The 19,443-nt window shown below is 43.6% G+C and overlaps 1 protein-coding gene across 3 annotated transcripts; it reads right to left on the bottom strand.

Moving 5' to 3' along the window:
• Positions 1–9,281: 9,281 nt before the first annotated feature.
• COQ3 (coenzyme Q3, methyltransferase) lies at positions 9,282–17,606 on the bottom strand. Of its 3 annotated transcripts, none has more exons than XM_065056581.1 (7): positions 17,199–17,606; positions 15,879–15,976; positions 15,351–15,503; positions 15,099–15,198; positions 13,306–13,548; positions 12,086–12,245; positions 9,282–10,393 (listed from the first exon to the last, which is right to left on the bottom strand). In XM_065056581.1, the coding sequence occupies exons 1-7, from the start codon at positions 17,589–17,591 to the stop codon at positions 10,197–10,199; spliced, it is 1,344 nt and encodes a 447-aa protein (XP_064912653.1). In that variant the 5' UTR covers positions 17,592–17,606; the 3' UTR covers positions 9,282–10,196. The 3 variants fall into 3 exon arrangements, with proteins under 3 accessions (XP_064912653.1, XP_064912654.1, XP_064912655.1); XM_065056582.1 differs by having other exon boundaries at positions 15,879–16,002; positions 17,199–17,334; XM_065056583.1 differs by having other exon boundaries at positions 15,879–15,972; positions 17,199–17,321.
• Between the last annotated feature and the right edge of the window lie 1,837 nt (positions 17,607–19,443).

The raw sequence follows: 19,443 nt of genomic DNA on the forward strand, positions 1-19,443 counted from the left end.
CTGCCTGTGCCTTTGCTGGCATTAAGATGCTGTGCAGATGCAAGGGAGATGGTAAGGCAAACCGGTTGCCCCAGGATTATTATTTAGTCAGATGTTTAATGTTTTTTCAGCAAGGAGTTTGCCACCCTCCTTTTGGACAAGGACCTTATGCTGTGTTACTGCTGTTCTGGATGCCGTGTTGCCCAGAGGCTGCAAGGGTCCAGCACACGGAGGGAAGCTGCAGCTGCACATCCCATGTGCCTCAAGGCATGCTGGATCCCTGCAGACACCCTGACAGCCTTGTCGTCCTGCTCATAAACTAGATTTTAAGAGGTTGCTTATTACCTGCATGGCACTGACCAGACTTGAGCATTTTAAAATGTGTATGTCCAAAAGTCACATCTTGGTAGCCAGAGTTTAACAGAAGTGAATAAAGAACACAGATAAAACACAAGTTCCATACACTCGTACCTGTCCCACACACTTGACTCTCTAGCGGTGTTCTGCCAACCTCTCTTCCTTGCGCTTGCAAAGTCTCCTGCCAGCAGGTACTGAGTCTAAGTGGCCTGGCAGGCTGGTAGCTGAGCTTATCTGCAGGCAAAACAGCAAAGACCGTGTATTCAGTCCGGCTTTTCCCTGGCTGTGGAAGAAGGCAGTGTCCGTTCCTCCAGAGAAGGTGCCCAGCCTCGCAAGGCAACACTGTTAGCTGTGATTAGTGACTTCTATTACAGAGGCTTTTTAGAGGGCAGTAGTGCCCCTGGACCCAAGCCTCTGCACTGTGTCTGGCGGTGGGTATCGCTTTCTGCTCCTGTGCATCGCAGGTTCCTCAGTCTCTGACTGGTTCCTGACATGTGGTCTGTTTTTCCCACCTTCACCTCAAAGAAACTCATGGGCGATGCACACCAGACTGACACCCACCTCACGTTCTCGCTCAGGGAGGGTGGGAATCCAGCTCTGCTTCCTTGCTAAATTACCACTTTTTAATTTTTTGAGTGGGGAAAGTAAGAGCTAACAGTGGTACACCCACATGCCTGTCTGGCTGCAAACACACACCACGCATGGCACAGTCTGGAACAGTCGTCCTTCAGATACATCGTGCAGAGCAAAACAAGATCTGTATCTTAAAATACACTTGTATCTGTAGTCTGTGGTAGTGTGGCTGCCTAAAGGAAGAGAGAATAATAGAATAAAATAAGTAGATTTTTCCAGTTAACATAAATCTAAGCTTACTTCGTTATATAGCAAGTCAAGTTTTTCTGCTGAAGTACACAGTTTGATTTGGGGGCAAGCAAGCACTAATAAACTCCTTAGTATTACTGGATTCTTCATATTGGTATAAAACCTCTTGATCTTCATTATATTAATCTCTGTTTTTTTCTGTAACGTCTTTGGGTTCATTGCACCTCTTTAAAAAAAGCCAGTGGTTAGCACAGTGGGCTGCCCGTGGAGCTGCCAGCAGGCGTCAAAACCACCCTCTGATCCCGGTGGTTGCGATGGGTCCTTGGAGAGTCCCACTGCAGAAGCTGTCCCATCTGTATTTTGGCTGAGAACTAACTAAGCTTTTTAAAAATCAGGGTTCACGCCAAATACCTCGCCCCAAATTTTGCTTTCCCATACTGCTGCCAACCAGGTTTGAACATAAGAGCTCCATGTGCCGAATTTATCCGAATGTTGAGAAATAGGGCCACCACTTTTCTGCTTGTCTTCCACACCAACAGCACCCATGGCTTCTATTCACTGCCTCTCTCTCTTCCAGAGTTTGAGCAGCATAAAGCTTTTAACAGCTCCTGTGGTTGGTATGGGTTGGTTTTATGGGTTTCCCTGCCTGAAGCAAAAGCACCTCACTGTGCCCGTGCATGGTGATCAGCTGTCCCCAGCCAAAGTGACATCCCTGCCCAGGTAGGGCTCTGGCTTCATGTCCTAGTGGGGCATCCTCCAGTGGCACAGAAATACTTTCCTTCTCTTTGAAACAGCCCTTGTCTGCAGAAGACATAATTTAATAAGACTTTGTGGCCAGGGCTGAGCTTATGAGAGGGTGAAAAAGGCCGCCTATTGCCAACAGGCTCTCCAGGATCCGTTTGAAATAATCGCTGACTGCTGCCAGGATCGGTTTTGTTGTAATATTAATGATCTCTCTGGCCAGCTTGAGTTTCATATACATATCTTTTTAATTATTCAGATAAAAATAGCCAAGGTATAGCTGCAAAGCAGTCATGGTGCCTTTCAGTTTGAATTTAGAAAAGACGTTAATTAGAACTTTAATGACATAGAAAGATAAAAATACATAGGAAATGCAAAACATACGGAATTTAAACTACTGCTTCCGTGCTATACATAAGTACCCATATCTAAGTAGTCCACATTATGTGCAATTCCAGGAGTTCCCTATAGTTTACCTTGCACTTTGTGGTAAACTAAGACACTTTCTGAGGTGATGCATACCTTGAGATTGCCCTGAATGATGTAAATAACTCAGCATTCTTTGCTTTTGCTAAAAAAAAAAAAAAAAGGCTTTGCATGAAACCTGCTTTCTGCAGGTGGAAATAGTCAGGCCGGCAGTTCACTGATAAGTTGGTCACATCCATAAGTTATTAATACAGAGCCAGATAAAAGAAAAAGCTACAGCTGACAGACCTAGTGTCTCACAATATTTTAGCTGGTTTTATTTTATTTTATTATGAGCTTTTTGGATGACTGACAACCCTCATAATGTCATGGGGGCAGTTACATGCTTTTATAGTCAGATCTTTCATGTGAAACTTGCTCAGTAGCAGAACAGCGTTGGGGACCAGCTCCACATTGCTTGCCATTGCCCGGTGCAGTGGGTCCCCGGTCTTTGCCCATTTGCAGGTGCTCTCCCTCTCCCATTTACAGCATCCTCCATCAGAAGAACTAAGATTTACAGTACACACTGCTGTGACCTGGGTGCCATCTCAGTTCATATTTCATTAATAATAGAGAGATATTAAGTTTTTGCAGGTTTCCTTAAACAGATTTCCTTTCCTTACCATATTTATTACTTTCAAAAGATGAATACTGTCTTCGGATATAACCCTGTTAAGTAAGAGGTGTTTTCTGTGGGAAAATAAGTTGTTTAATGCATCTGCCTTAGATTAGCTAGCAACTAGCCTAAGGTGGTAACAACAGAGATAAAAGTGCTAGCTGTTGCAGAGCCTGCAAGACAGGGTGATGTACCATTAGCGAGCACAAACCCTGTCAGTCCAGGGCAATAGGACCATAAAATGTGAGAAGATCATTCCAGAACAACACATTAGTCTACAAATCAACTCCCAGCTGAAGGCAATGGGAGGAGAACAAGAAGGGATGGAAACAGGGAGGAGGAGAGCCCCTTCAGAGGCCGTGTCCCTGAGGCCAAGGCTGTGCTTTCATCTCCCGAGAGCTCTGGAAATAAAGATGGGTGGGAGAGACAGTGGCAGCGCCGATGGCCTGCTGTCTGCAGCCTCTGGGAAAGCAAACTGGTTTAGGTTTGTTGTTAATTTGGCTCTGGAGGAAGGTGTTTTTCAAGTAGTCCTGTAGACAGAAGCTTTTTTCTTATCTGCAGGTAGGATTCAGTAAGGGAGAGATGCTGCATAACCCACATAGGAATGCTGTCCTGCCTAGACAGGCCGTTTGAAGTTTCTTGTATTACAGCCATGAAGTCCTTCAGCCCATGTAGTTTCCTCCTTTTCTCGCCCTTTCAATGGGACACCATCTCATCTGACTACATCTGCAGAAACTTCGGCATCTGGAGTCTCGAGCTTCATCTGGAGAAGTGAAAAACAAAGTGTCTCCAGAGTACTTTGTCAGCAGCAATAGTGGGGTGAGCCAGATCTCATCCTCTCCACACATGCACATTTCTCCTTAGCAGACACCTTTTGTTGGCAGCTTTGGCAGGACTTGTCTAGTGTGGTGTGCTGAGAAGTGCTGTTTTGGTGACTCAAAATTCAAAGGGTTGTGTGTCCTCTGGCTGGAAAGCAGAGGCCTCCAGGCAAGCCCACAGTCAGGGAACCATCCCAAGGAATTAGATGGTCAGATGGTCTTGCTATTAGGATTTGGGGAGTGGTGAGGGGATTAATGAACACAGAGGCACCTTTTTGACATTCAGAGGAAATCAGGACCCCCTCTGTCACAGCTGGGGAGCGAGACAGGGAGCACCCTTAGGGAAGATCTGCCAGGGCAGGCAGTCAGGTCCCATTCCTTTTTTTAAAGTGTAACTTCAAGGTGGAACCAGGGAGGTGAGACATGGAGCTGCCACATCTCAGGCAGCAGGAAGGCAAAGCTGGGAGTTGAGCCCCAAGTTTATTGCTGGGGCTTTGCTTCATCAGAGTGAATCTGCTGACTTGTGCAGTTCTTCATGTGAGCTGAATACATTCTTCTGAGGTCTCCTTTTTATCATATGTTTTGTTTACTTTCTTTTTTTTTATGTCTTCAGATTGAATGTGCGTTTTCTAATTCAGGAAAATAAGCATCAGATCTTTTTCAGTATCTTCTGTCATTGCAAGTTTTTATAATACAACTACTGGACAAGGCAATGTTAGCAGTTTAATCTTCAAGTTGTTTCAGAGTTGGTTTTGTTTTTGTTGTTGGTTTGTTAACACATCTCATGAGGACATGACAGCGGTTTTAGTTTTATTAATAGAACACTAACGGTCCCCACAATGCTTTTAAGCAGGAAACAGTTTTATTTTTTAGAAAAAGTGAATATTGATTATATCTGTGGAGTAACTCCATGTGGGAATAAAAGCACAATAAAATGCAGATCAAAGTATATATCCTGAATTTCTAATGCTCTGAGAGGTGGCTGTGCAATTAATGTGTGTGTAAGTCAAGACAGGCCAAATGAGTTTACAGCCTAGGTAAAACCCCAGCCGTTCTGGCTAGAGTAAAACATATCATCATTTTATATTGCTTCAAGAAAATGGGATGTGTGTTGACACAAATCAAGTCTACTGTTAGCACAAATATTAAATTATTAGAATTTTGTCCTATAACTTGCAGAAACCAGGGTAAATACAGGCTGATTTTTATTCCAAAAACATAATCTGAAAATAATGATATTTTTATTCAAATCTATAGTACTGTTCAGCCTAAGAAGAATCAAATTATTTTTAAAGGGTTATAAAAGCAACCTTCTATTTTCCATTAGAAAAGGGGCAGGTGAAAATTTGTGGTTATGATCGCATGACAGTGTATTACATAAAAAGCACTATTTTACAGTCACTCATCATGAAGCAGGAGGCAATGCAACAAAATTCACATTGAGTTGGAAAAGCAGAACGTTATTGAGACAGCACAGAACCAAATAAACCACAAATTCTGCTTTAGAGGTGCTGAGGGATGATTGTACACCAAGTGCTGCTGCTCCCTCCCAGGCTCAGCAAAGCCCAGCAGAGCCAGCAAGGGAGAAGCATGGACGTCAAGCAGTTCCAGAACTTCAGAGGGGAGGTGATGGGGAGGAGAAATTACGCATTTGGGCACCTACATTTTCCCCTTTAACCAGATAATGCTAGTAATTTTATTAAATAAATGCCGACTCAAGTCAATGGTGGTGCAGTTTTATGATACAAGTTGTTCGCACCTGTGCGCATTGTGGGATAGATAGTGAGGAAGTTTTGCTCTGGCTTATGCTCCTGATAAAAGGGAATTGAATGCAAAGAAGGAATGCAGGAATACATCTGCATGTGGCAGGGTGAGAGATCCTCTACACAAACATGGGAGCACCATGAATGAGGGAGCGGGCAGCTACCCGCGAGTACCAAGTCACCAAGACTCAGTTTGAAGGGAGAGGAGCCCACCTTGCCTTTGCAGGATGTCGGCAAGGGTGCAGGCATTGGAACAAGGCCCTGGAGGTCAACATGCAAAAACAAGTGGGAAGCTGGGAATACCTGAACTGTTACGGTTCAATCTGACACAGAGCCACTCTCCCAACCATCAGTGGTTCCTCTTTCAAGGCACATTTGAACCCGACTGCCCTGTATACTGTTATTTCACAGTTCTCATCTCCATTGGAATCACATTTATCTTGCAGGCATCGTTCTTTTTCCCTCTACAACTTCTGTTTTTTCAGTGCTGTCCCCCATTCCAGGCACTCCTGGAATCCTCAAATCATTGCAAATACAGTGTCAACACTGATGTGATGATTCATGTTCTGTTTCACTTTTTCTCCTCCAATCTGCTTCATCAGGCTGGCTAATTACAGAAGCTGAGCCTTTTGCCTTCTAAGCCTCTGGACTACATGCAATTATTGCCTTCAAGCATTACTTAGAAGTGTGTGGGAAATAGGCTTTTTAAAAATTTTTTATTAAAGCTGATATTTCAACATAATGAAAGAATCTGAGAAGCTGTTTTCAGGAAAGCATTCTACAAGATAGTCTTTATTCTTATCTCCACTCACAGCCACTACATATTTCTGTTCCTACTACTTTCTCCTTCCTCTTTTCCACCTGACACAGCGTGTTTGTGGAAACATATGTAAAAAATTCATAAAGTACTGTAAAAACAGTCATGAAACTGGACCACCAAGGAAGAATGGGTAATGAAATGCCCTAATGAGACATCTTGGAAACTTCAAGTTGTTTTTATTTAAAAAGGAAATGAAATGCAAATCTCCTCCAAAGCTCTCATACTACTCAAATTGGGCTTGAGTGCAATTAGTGTTTCAGTTATTATCTGAAAGTGCCATTCAACAAGGCAGGGTGAGCCAGCCTGTTGAGCCTCTACCCTCTCCCTGGCCCTGTGCTCCCACTGCTTATCTGCTGGCTGGCACAAAAGTGGGAAGATTCTGCTCCCTGAACAGCAGAACCGCCATCAGCACCCCAAGGGAAAAGAAAAAAATATCTATATTTACAACTCAGACAAGCATCATTCTCAGCAAACGGGTGGGACTGGGACCATGTGGACTGATGGGGGAGATAAGACAACAAGATGAGCCACATGAGAGCTGAACAGCTAAGACCACCAAGAACAACGTAGTTTGCTCTGTTGGACTTTTTGACGAGATCAGCTCCTTGCTCTGATTTGTTGCACTGGAGAAACAAATGGCTGGAACAGTAGAGTCAAGGGTTTGCAACCAGAAACAAACATGAAGGCTGGAAAAGATAAGCCCACGTATGTCTTTTTCCCAGTCTCAAAGCAAGCATCACTTCTTGTCTCGCCCTAGTCCCAGGTGCTTGCCTGGGGCTATAACATTACTTTTCTTCTCCTCCCACCACCACTATTGCTGTAACCAGCAAAGCTATGGCTGCATACTCATGAGCGTCTTGCAATAGAAAAGCCAAAGATTTGCAAACTTCTTTGACTTAAATTCTATCAATTTCAATAGCACCTATTAAATTTCTGCAGCAACTGGTCTAAGAGAAGTGTGAAATCTCTATTGGTTTCCTGTGCACAGATTTTAAGAAAAAATTCTGCAGCATGAATACATAGTAAACATGCAGTGCATGGTACTGAACTTGATTATACTGTGCCAGAGATACACATTTATGAATAATGGAAGGATTTAAAAAAAAAAAAAACAGCTAAAAAGCAAGGAGTAGGATATTCTTGCAACGCTTGATATCTCACTAAAACGATCTCCAGTTCAACCATTTAATTTCTAGCTTAAAAAGACGTTGTTTTAACTGGAGGAAGGAAATACAGCCAGAAGTGAGGATAGTCCACCAGGAGAGGAAAACTGAGTGCTAGAGACTGAGGATGGATCACACCAGGATGCCTGGAGACATGCCCTGGGGTACAAGGACCGCTTCAAGCCGTCCCCACTCCTGTGCCACACCACTTCCTCAACCCTCCCAGGGTGACACTGCTCCTGTACACACGCACGAGTAACAGGTCAGGTGCTGGTGACAAGGTTTTTGTCAAAACCAGGGATATCCATGGACAATCGGGTCCATGTGGGTGTTGCCTGAATGCCAGCTGTTGTTAATTAGGTACACGAGCCCTTCTGTGAGCCTGGGCAGAGAACCCAAGCAGCATCAAAGGCCTTTTGTGCTCAGTGCAATAGAAACAGCAGTGGAAAAAAAACCAGTTCCTTCCCCAGGCAGCTCACAGTTGAATGCAAAAATACAAGCAAGTGGGAAGAAAGGATGAATATGCCAGGAAAACAGCTAGTTATACAAACATCTGGATTTAGGGCTTTTAAACCAAACAGAAATGAGCTGTTCTATCCCAGTTTTATCTACCTTAGTTTTACTTCACCTGACAGGTCTCCAAGCAAATAGGTGAAGCAGGGACTATCCCCTTTGGGGGATTTTTCTAGTGGGCTACCGCAGGAATCCATCCACATCTCTGTGCTTTTCAGATACCATTTCTTTCAATTCACTGTTGGTAAAATTTGAAAGTTATATTGTTGTAATAGCTTAGACAGACTTGGCTAAGGGATTTCTCACATGCCTGAAACACACTGTTAGGAGCAAAGACCACTGGCTACCTGCTCTGGCTCCATGTTTTACCCAGTGTCTCTCCCTGCCGAAGGCTCCGTGCTGCAGTGCACATGTGAGCAGAGACTCCCGTGCAGAAGGTGGTCAGGCAGGAGGAGAATGAGTGTCCTTCCTGCAAACAGCATCAGTGAGACCATGACTGAAACGCTGCATCCCTTCCCACTGTCACACTTCAGAAAGGACATTTAACTCAACATTTTATATGAAGTCAGAAACCTACACTGTGGTGGCAATAGCTGTAGAGACAATCTCGGTCTCTTTAACAGAAAATATCTAACTCAAAACTACAACTATATTTAGAAGACAGAGACAGCCAATATCAGAGAAGTCGTTAACCTGAAAGAAATGAAGATGTTGAGACATGCCTGGCTGGGATGTGAGGTTAGACCACTTCATCTGATGAACTTTTGGAACAATTTACTTATCCACAGAGTGGCTTCTCCATCACTGAACTGTTTACATGAACATGAATCTTCTTCTCAAAGTGAAACCACAGCTCAAACAGATATTACAAAGCAGAATTCCCTGTCATGGAAGTGATGACACTAGATAACCCTTTTCAGACTTAATACCTATGAATTACTATTGCTTCCATTGTAAATAAACAATATCCTTCTGTGCATCATCAGCTCTATCATGAAACTGGGATCCCAAGGCAACACGTAGATGCAGCAAAGCTGCAAGAATGCAAAAGCATAATGCAATAATTTAGTCTACCAAACATCCGCTGCTGGAAAAATGCACAACAACAAAAACCAAATGAAGTTTAATTTTCATCCCTGTAAACTGTAAGTTTGAAAAACACAGCTGGCCAACCTCTCTACCTGTATACAAGCTGAGAGGAAGAGAGAAAGAAAGAGATACAGCCACGGACACACACAACATTTTATTTAGAAAGTCGTATTTCATTACAGTTCAACACTTCTCCTTAACCTGGCACTAGGACTTTAAGACCAAGTAGGTATTGCACTCCAGCTCTAGGACAGACTGCTCATGTATCATTTTCCTAGCATAACATTCTGGTTCCTTAGTAAAATTTTACCTGCAAGCTGACTTCCTTTTATTCAGGTAGAAGGAGAAAGCTGACAAGATACAAGTACCTTGATGTTAAGAGGCTTCTGACACTGAGGCAACTCTGCTCTAGGAAACTCTTCCACCACTGCACAGTTAGCTCACATTGACTGTAGAAACAGCATAACCTGACAAGAAAAGGTTTGCTGGTGGTTTTGTTTGGTTGGTTTGGGGTTTGTTTTTTTTTTGGTTGTGTGGTTTGTTTTTTTCCTCCTCTCAGGGAGAAAGCATAATATAGAAACAGGTGTTTGTGGTTTCTAAGTGTTTTGTGTATTTAACTGACTCAATTGTATAACTTAAATATCTAAGGCATTTTATTTATCATACACCTGTGATTTTAAACTCATTCTACATTTAAGGTATTACTCTATGAAGATCTGAGTTTCCCTGGTAGGACTGAAAATACCATCACACGTAAAAGCTTCCTCCAAGGTACTGGCAGAATAACTTGCATTTCCCTGACCAACAATTTGAAACTACTTTCTCATAAAGCTTTAAAAGCTTTGCTCATTTCAGTCTTAAATAATTCCTGAGATAATGGGCACTTGTTTTTTTTTTCTGAGACTGACCTAAAATATTTGTCCAAAAATAGCGTAAGTATTATTAACACAAACAGCAAGCTTGTTGTTACAAAAGGTTTTATTATGTCCATCTGGGTAAAACCTTATTTTCTGTTCCTGGTGGCAGTCTGTCACCACGCGTCTCGGACAGTCACACGGCAGTGCCAGCTGTGGCTGAGGGCTGGTCCTTTTCCAGCTCTGACAAAGCGTCTGTTGGGCTTGGCTGTTCCTGAGCCCCAGATTTCACAGCATGCAGGGCATAGTTAATGTCTGTGCTTTCCATCCAGCTCCACGACCCCAAGAGGGGATTGTACAACATCCCTTTCACAGTCTTAACTGAAAAGCCATCTGGAAAAGAAGAACAGCAGAAAGCAACAGATGTTCTTTAATATTGTGAGTCTCCGCAACATCAAACACTTCAGAACAGCAAGCCTTGAAACACGCTGCTGCCTCCGAGCTGGGGAGCAGTGCTTCACAGCTGCCCTTTGTCAGAGCCCACCACAAGCACCAACAAACGTGACTGCTGACAGCAGGTCCTGCTACTGGCAGCAGCAGCAACAACAGCTCTGTGCCAGGCCACATACCATTAGCACGAGAGCTGGTGGGCCACCACAAAGTGGTATCGTAGAATCACAGAATGTGCTGAGTTGGAAGGGACACACAAGGATCATCGGGTCCAACTCCTGTCCCTGCATATAACAACCCCACAGTTCACACCATGTGTCTGAGGACATTGTCCAGTCTCTTCTTGAACACTGTCAGGCTTGAGGCCATGACACCTCCCTGGGGAGCCTGTTCCAGTGCTTCACCACCCGCTGGGTGAAGAACCTTTTCCTCATGTCCAACCTAAACCTCCCCTGGCACATCTTCCTGCCATTCCTTCAGGTTCTGTCATTGTTTGCCAGAGAGAATGGTATGCTAGAACCCCAACTTCACAACACCGCATTTGGGTGACTGGTAACATTTTCTGTAGGTGGAGACATTCCTCAAACTCACATGACACACTTCCAAATGAAAATCTAAGTGTATCTTTGGAAGGATTCTGCAGACTCCCCTTCAGAACGGAAAACAGAAAGAAGAGGTGGCAGAATACCATCACGGACTCGATGCAAGTAAGGAGTGATTTAGCATGTCTTGCTGAGCAGCTCTCACTTTGCTGCACGGCTCTGCTGTGTTCTAGCAGGATACATGAGGGAATGCAGAAAAACACCCCAACAAAACACATCACTCCAATGCACTTGCTTCTCCCTTTGAAGGGAGAACAGAAAGAAGTACCAGCATGTGATCTGGTATTAGTCATGTTCCTTGCTGCATCACTGCAAAGTGCCAGAAGACCTTGCCAAGAGAACAGCTCAACTCATACTTCAGCAAAACTCATATTAAAGCAAAGTGAAATATTCGACAGGAGGGTTTTAAAACATCTGCAAGTAAGGAGGGCAATGGGTAGAACTCTTTCCAGCTCAGCACTGGATAATTTAATTATTTCTTCAAATCAGTATCATCCTCACTAATGAATTTGTGGTAGGTTTCATCTTCACATTTGTGAAGAAATGTTTTAGTAACAGAACGTGAATAAAGAACACGGAGCAGCAATCAAAAATAAAAACACCTTATCCCAAAGGGAAGATGACAGACAAACTGCCGTGGCAGCAGCACAGTTCTGGAGTGCCAATACAGTTCACACAGTTCTAGTTCTAGAAGATATGAAGCACTTCAGAGTGTACCTTCTGCCACCAGAACACGATGGAAAACCTTGGCATTTTCACTTAGGCTATCAAACAGTGGGGCACCTGTAAGGCTGATTTTGTTTGAGTGATCTCTGCATTCTTAGGACACCACTTGATTATTTACTTTACATAAAATTCAGTAAGCAGCAGTGTCTTTAAACCAGAAATGATACTCCTAACATATGACTGGTACCTCACACAGGAAAGGCTGTGTACTTTTATTAGCACTCACCCCCCGTCTTATCCCCTCACCATTTCTACAGGAAGCATTTCAATCTCTCTCTGCATTCCCACCATCTGGTCTGGCACTCACTTGATTCCAGGAGGCGCTCCAGCTCTTCCGGAGGAACAAACTTCTCCCACTTGTGTGTTCCTTCTGGTACAACACCTATTATCTTCTCTGCAACCACAATTCCCAGGATGTAGGACAACTGTGTTTTATTGATTGTAGTAATGAATAAAGAACCTTCCGGCTAATTAAAAGATTAAAATGTTCAATTAGAAGAATATTTGATTTTAAAAAATGTAAATGTAATCACATTACAACACATAATCTGTCTGTCTACAAGTCTACATGCTTATCACAGCATAATCAAAATAGTCAAGGTAATCAAAGTCCTGGTTGATCCAATAAACATTTCCTTGCCCAAAAAGTAAATTATAATGTAACATTGCCCAGGAAATGGATAAATAAAAGGTATCAAAGTATATACAATACTGATGGCAAAAAGAAACACTTTTTAAAATTAAAACCAAAATAACACATGCAATGCTGCCTGAGTTTTGAGGCTGCTGTATGCTGTGCTTATTTTAATGTTTACAGGGTCAAAAAACAAAGTCAGAAAGGAATTCTAAGTACTTAAGAGACTATTTGGTGGAAATAAAAGATAGTTTCTATGTCCCCAGCAGGTTGAAAACTAGTTAAGTGTTCCACTCAAATAATCTATATTCCTTCTGATGACCAGAAAGGTAAATCAAAAGATTAAAGGAAAGCTGCTGCTCTTGTACTGGGCCTACCATCCTTCTTTACAAATGAAATAATATCAAGAGGAATAAAACACCAGATTCTCTCCAAGCATAACTATGACCCACAAAAAGCAATCCAGGAGCACATCTGATGCGATGCTAGAACTGGAATAGAATCTTATGTGTCAGAAACATCACTACAGTCTCGATGCAGCCAGAGCCACAGCCGCCCATCAACAGCGGCACTGCCACATTTTCCCTCATCCAGGCGAAATCAGATGCAACCAGATTTCTTAAGGTCTTGATGCACAGCAACACTTCAGTTCTAGGTAATGCCATTAACACTTCTCTAAAGCAGCACTGGGGAAATAGATTTCCTATAACTTCAGTTACTTAAGTTGGGAAGATGTGTTTTCATAATGGAGAAAAACAAAAGGCACCTGTAGAGCGTGGTTCAAGGTGGAGAAATGAAAGCAGATGTAGGTGTTTTCACATTCCTTCAAATGAAAGCCTTAATAATAAAAAGAGAATAAATATTCCCAATAATGAAAGCAAAAACTCTCTTACCTTTAACACCTGAGAGCAACACTTGATAAACATTTCAAGGTCAGCCACATGCTCCACTACTTCAGAAGCTACGATTACATCAAAGGTTTCCATACACTCTTCCACAATCTCCTCCAGTGAGCTGGACTTGTACTGTATTCTCTTGGCCAGGACCGGATCAAATGACTTGTGCTGATCTGCTGTTCTAATGTTGTCCTCAAGAGGATCAATTCCAGTAACCAAAGCTCCCAGTCTACCTAGAGGCTAATAATACAGAGTATACTTTATTATCTACATGAAAACAATTTACTTAAAGGAGTCTGCAACGTTACAAGGTACATACATGATGCTGAAAACACCTGTCAGAGAACAGGACAAACAACAGTAAATTATGAGCTCCAATCCAGCAGTTTTCTTTTAAGTCTTTATTAAAGCAAGAAAACCCATAGACTTGGGACAGGCAGTGTTAATTTTCTTAGAAAACTATATACTGGAATATATACACTTAAATTGTCTTTTAGAATAAAACATTCTGAATCCATTTTGCTATTCCAAATAAAGATTTCCTCCACTGTTACCCTCTAATAGAAGAAAAACAAATGGGGAAAATCAACACAGTACTTAAAGGGGGGAAAACAATGCCGTATTTAATTACTGTCATTACTTTCTTCAACATCCACCTGTAATGGTAAATCCTCATATCTTTTTAATGGTTACTTAATATGTGATTATCTCTGGGACTTTCTCACTGCTGAGAACTAAACACTGATGTTTACTAAGATAGCACCAGGCTTGGTTGTCACTCAAGTTTCTCCAGTGTCTTCTTACTCATAGGTTAACACCTCAGCCATCACCTCTTTTGAAACTGAAACAGGCTGCAGAACATGACCACATGTATGTTATTCCAACCTGTAACTCACCGGTTGTTCAGCCTGAGGTGGTGAAGCAGCCCACCAGTTTTGCCAGCTTTGAAGACTACAGGATTTTGCTCAGAATAAAACAAAACAAAACACAACACACACACAAGCACACAAAACAAACAAACAAACACACACACACACACAAACAAACAAAAACCCAAACAACCAAACCCCTCCACCCCACAACACGGGGAGGGATTCAGGTCGCTTTCTAACATCTCATTGCAGATGTGGATGAAGTTCCCAGAGCAAATCAGACAGATCCATAATCCTAAATTCGCAAACCAGCCCTAGATAGGATAATAAAGCTGTTCAGAGCCCGTGCGCCAAAGGGTTCCACTGTCAGGTGTCTGTCATGACTCCATGCTTTTCCTGTGAGACCAAAGCAAAGGAGAGAATCCCTACCTCCAATATAAAAAAATAAAGAAATTCAAATAAATGAATGCGTGAGAACAAGTTTATAACAGAAAATACTTCTTTCGTAACAAGGATTGTCATGGTTAAAGTATTCTTGCCTAGGCTCGTAAATTAAAAAAAGAAAAAAATAGTTGTTATACTGTCACTGCCCAGAGGAATAAACAAAGAGTTTTACATCATTCTTCCCCTCTCTTTTTCTTTACAGTGTTTGAAAACCTATTTTTCTGATGAACCTCAGAATTTTAGAATGTCTCATTAACAATTCCCTCTTTTTCTGTAAACCACCACCCCTATGCTAACCAAATATTCCATGGGGTTTGGTAGAATGCACTGCACTCCAAAACATTCAGTAACTAGTGTATCACAGAAGAGAAAAGCTCCTCCTCAGAGGATTACAAAGTAAGCAGTGTAATAGTAAAGCAATGCAAATACTTTATACGCTTTTAACAAGAGAAAGGGGAGCACACTGTTTCTTACCTCACTTAGCAGGCCGCCACCACAGCCAACATCGAGAATCTTTACTCCAGAAAGTGGATTTCCCAGATGATAATTACTACTCATGTTCAACAGAGTATCTCTGAAATAAAAGGGATGTCATTAAGGGCGAACACACAGGATGGTTTAGTAGATGCAATATGCAGTTACCTTAAGTAGTGGTAATTGTTTTTCTTTCACAATGCTTTCTGAGGCAGAGCAGAAACAGTACCATACCTAATAACAAACCCATACCTAATAAATGGCACTCTAATATCATTCATAGAATGAAGGGCTGAATATTCTCCTTCTTCATCCCACCACTTATGTGCAAGGAGCTGGAATTTCTTCATCTCCTCTGAATCCACTGATGAGTGTGAAGTGCTGAAAAGTCTCTTCATGGTCAGCCTAAATAATGAAAGCTGAATATCATGAAACTAATACTGATATTTCATGTCAGTTAAAATATGCAAATATAAATTCTGCAAGATCAGAAAGTAAACAAAGATAAACCTCATGTCCCTTTAGAGATTCTAGTTATACTTGATCCAAACCAAACACATTTTATGCACTGTATGTATAATGTATCTTTCAGACAAGATGGCTGCACACTTGCAATTTTTAAGTTCATAATTTAGTAAAACAAAACTATGCCACATCAAATATTTAAATATTTGTAAGATTTAAAAATTGCTTCATGTGACATTGTCACAAAGTAAAATTAAATTGTTATAGAAAATTACAGTCCTTGTCACGCAGCATTATTTCAGATACAATACTTACATGCTGCTTTTTATTTCGGTCAGAGAGACAGGCAGAGCACTACTGGAATTCAGCTGCGTTTTCCAGCTGTAGTTCTGAAAGGCCCCTCTCAGGCCTGTCTGAAAAGACAGATCAGCATGGTCGTCTGTGTAAATAAAGGGCAAAACATCAGCTTTATGAGAGCTCACAGGCAAAAACCCCTAGTTTAACAATGCTGCTCCAGAGCAGTATTAACCATGCAAATCTTTACACATTTGCTCACTGTCACACTTAGGGAGCGCATGGTAGTTCATCACCCCAGTACTTCTCCAATTACGTACAATGACATTTTTCAGAGCCCGGATGAAACGGAACTTTCTATGCAGCTGAAATGCTTCAGTTTGTGAGAATTTCACCAAAACGTTTAGGCTAACCACAAGCTGTGTATACACACACACTTCCAGTGATTAATACGGGGCTCCGACTCCTGTTTCATCACATATTGGAATAAGAAATCTAGAGCTGCACACTCATTTTGTATCATATGAATTCGTAAGGAAACAAGTGAAACAAACTCATGGATGGCGCAGAGACAGGCCAAGGACACTGCCCCAAACTGTTCCCCCACGCCGGCTTTGCCGACATCAGGCTTGGCTCTGCCTGGCATAACACAACCTCAACCCGCTCCCCAGCAACCCCCAAACCACCGCAACACCCCATCGTGCCCCGAGTAACAGTCCCTGAAAGCGACTTTGGTAATCAATGGAGGGAACTACAGACACCTCTGGGGACACAATCCCGCTGAAGGGCTGCGCGGGGGCCAAAGGAGGCACCAAGGGAGAGGCGCCTCCCTTGGGTGAGCTCTGTGGGATGTGCGGGGAGCCCACCGGGGCCGGTCGCGCCAGCGTTAGGCCGGCGCGGCGCTAGGCTGGCTCACAGACCTGCCTCAGCAGCACGACTGGGCGCAGGAGCGCGGCGCAGGCGGGCGCCGGAGGCCGCTGCAGGCAGCCGCACACGCTCCCGGCTCTGCCGCCGAGAAGCGCGGCCGTGCTCCGGCCCTTGCACAGCGCCGGCGGACCAGGCGCTCCCGCCGAGGCCGCCGGGTGCCCGCCGGGCCGGGACGCCGAGCCCAGGCCGGCCGGCGGGGCCAGGGACACACCGCCAGGGGCTGCCACAAACAACCAGCAGGCCGAAGCCGCCGGGAGGTTCGCTGGGGCCGTGATGCGAGGAGGCCGGGGCCGCGACACCCGTTAGGCCACCTCAGCCGCGGGGAGCGACGCGGACCGGCCAGACGCCGCCGGCCGCGAACACGGCGCTGGGCCGAGCCCGAGGCCCTCCCGCCCGCGCCCTGCGCCTGCTCACCGCCCGCAGCCCCCGGCAGCGCGGCCGCCGCCCGCCGGCGCCCGAGGGCACGGGTGAGGACGCGGACCCCCCCGCTGCCGCCCCACATCGTCCCGGCCGCCTCCGACCCGCCGCGCTCGCCCCGCCCCGCTCCCAGCGCCGGGCGTGCGGCGGTGACACGGGGCCGGCCGCCCCGCGGGGCGGGCGCCAGGAAGGTTCCGCCCGCCCTCCGGCCCCGCCGGCGGCCCCGCAGAGCGGCCGTGCCGGCCCGTGGCCGCGGGGCAGGTGCGGGCCTCCGGCTGCCGCCGCGCCCGGCGCTGTGCGGCTCCCGCGGTGGCGCGGCCGGGGCAGCCGCGGAGCCGCTCTGCTCCCCGGGCCCAGGCGGTGGCAACCCCGCCGTTGAGAATATTTCATAAAATTTATTTATATACATTTGTGTTATTTATTATTAAAATTTCCTGAATATTTTAGAAAGTGGAAGCAAAACAAAACGCTGGACAGACCATTACAAGCACTTATTCAAGCTTCTTGTTTTAGAGAATATTCCAGCTTCAGGAGACGTGGTACAACGGGCAAGAAAAGCCACTCATTTACCCTTCCCAGCAGCAGCACCGGGCACGTCCCGCCAGGGCTGCACCGGGCAGCCCTGCCCGAAATTCACACTGGTTTGAATTGATGCCGCCGTGGTCCTGGCTGTAGGCGTGAGCCTTGAGTGCCTTGGAACAAGCAAACGCTCCTCGAGCAGAGGCTTGTTTGGCTGGCACAGCGCTTGGCTGTCAGCTTCCCGTCCCCTCTTACAAAGCAGGAAGACTGTTCTTAGATTGGTAACAGGTACCTTGAGGTACAGACTCCCTTCTGTTGTATTCAACTTGGAACGGTATTTGCATTAAAAAAACACTTTTCACTTGATTCCACACCATCCCTTATTTATTCATTTTTTTTTTTTTCAAGGGAACTGGCTCGAGCGGCTGCATGACATTCACAATTGTACTGAAGTATTTTCAAGTATTTAAAAATTTAAAATAATTGAGCAACAACCCAATTTAGACTTTTCCAAAAGGCTGCAGTCCCATTTTTGTATATATTTGCACATTTTAATTTCGAATGACTTCAGATGTATTGAATTAAAGGCTGGATGCTATTTTAGCTTTTACCATTGAAAAACATTCATACGGGAGCTACTAAAACGCAAAGAAGTCTAACGTATGTGAAGGTGACGCAGTACGACGTATTTTTAATTACTGGTGTGCTGTGGATGCTGTTCAGTAAGATTTCTGAAACAGTTAAATACAGAGATCGTATGCTCTTTTTATTGGCATACAGTCACTACCCATATAAGTGCATTTGTGTCAAAAAATAATTTTCATATTTACAGGAAGTGACAGAATTCCAGTTGTTGGCAGAATATATAAAGCTTTTCATACACAATCTTCTTTATTATTAGACAAAGAATATAAAATCTGAACTGAAAATCAAATTCAATGCATCATGGAAACTGTATTCCTCAATAGCTTTTCCTAATTTTGGTTTCTCTCTCAAGCCATCCTAAGACATCTGAAGCGTTATGCCACCTACTAAAAAAAATCCTCACTTTTACCAAGAGTCAATAGTGTACTGAGATTCAATCAATACATCATTATTTATATCCATACCAATGCAAGTAAAATTAGTGTGTTGCAAATTATGCCTTATTTTGCCAATAGGTATGACTGCTTACTCTATGTAAAAGGACTTAATTGGCGGGTGTATGTCATTTCTAAGTGATTAAATAATTTTTTCTCTGTAACAGTGTTTTGATAAACATGCATGCAATTTGCCAGCCATTAGCTTCCTTAATAGATGTATAGTTAAAATGTGATTCTTTGCACTGAAGCAGTTTACTTCTGCATCTAATATAAGAAAAAAAAATATATTGGCAAAAATGCTACATAGCTGAATTCTCATTTCAGTGAAATGGATTAATCTGTTTGTGAAGACAGGCTTTGCAAGTTGCCTGTACTAGTATATTTTTTTCTCATTAGATCTTACTTGGATGTTAAGCCTTTTATCTTTCAGAACCGCTATCATACCAGACCTTCAAGGCACAGACCTCCACTCTTGCTGAAATAATGTTCTTCTCCAACAGCCACTGCCCAGCGTAGCGTATTGTTGTGGGGTTTGGTTTTGTTTCAATTAGTATTATTTCACACTTTCATTACGAACAGCAATAGTTCATTTCCTGAAGAAAGAGGTAATCCGTGACCTCTTTCACATTATGGTCATATTA

This window comes from Columba livia, chromosome 3, assembly GCF_036013475.1.
Source record: "Columba livia isolate bColLiv1 breed racing homer chromosome 3, bColLiv1.pat.W.v2, whole genome shotgun sequence".
Taxonomy (NCBI): Eukaryota; Metazoa; Chordata; class Aves; order Columbiformes; family Columbidae; genus Columba; species Columba livia.

Coding starts and splice junctions, on each gene's coding strand:
- COQ3 (XM_065056581.1), bottom strand. CDS start 17,591: ATGAAATATTCTCAACGGCGGGGTTGCCACCGCCTGGGCCCGGGGAGC. Junction 15,977..17,198: donor GCTGCCGGGGGCTGCGGGCG/GTGAGCAGGCGC, acceptor CTGTCTTTTCAG/ACAGGCCTGAGAGGGGCCTT. Junction 15,199..15,350: donor ATTAGAGTGCCATTTATTAG/GTATGGGTTTGT, acceptor CTTTTATTTCAG/AGATACTCTGTTGAACATGA.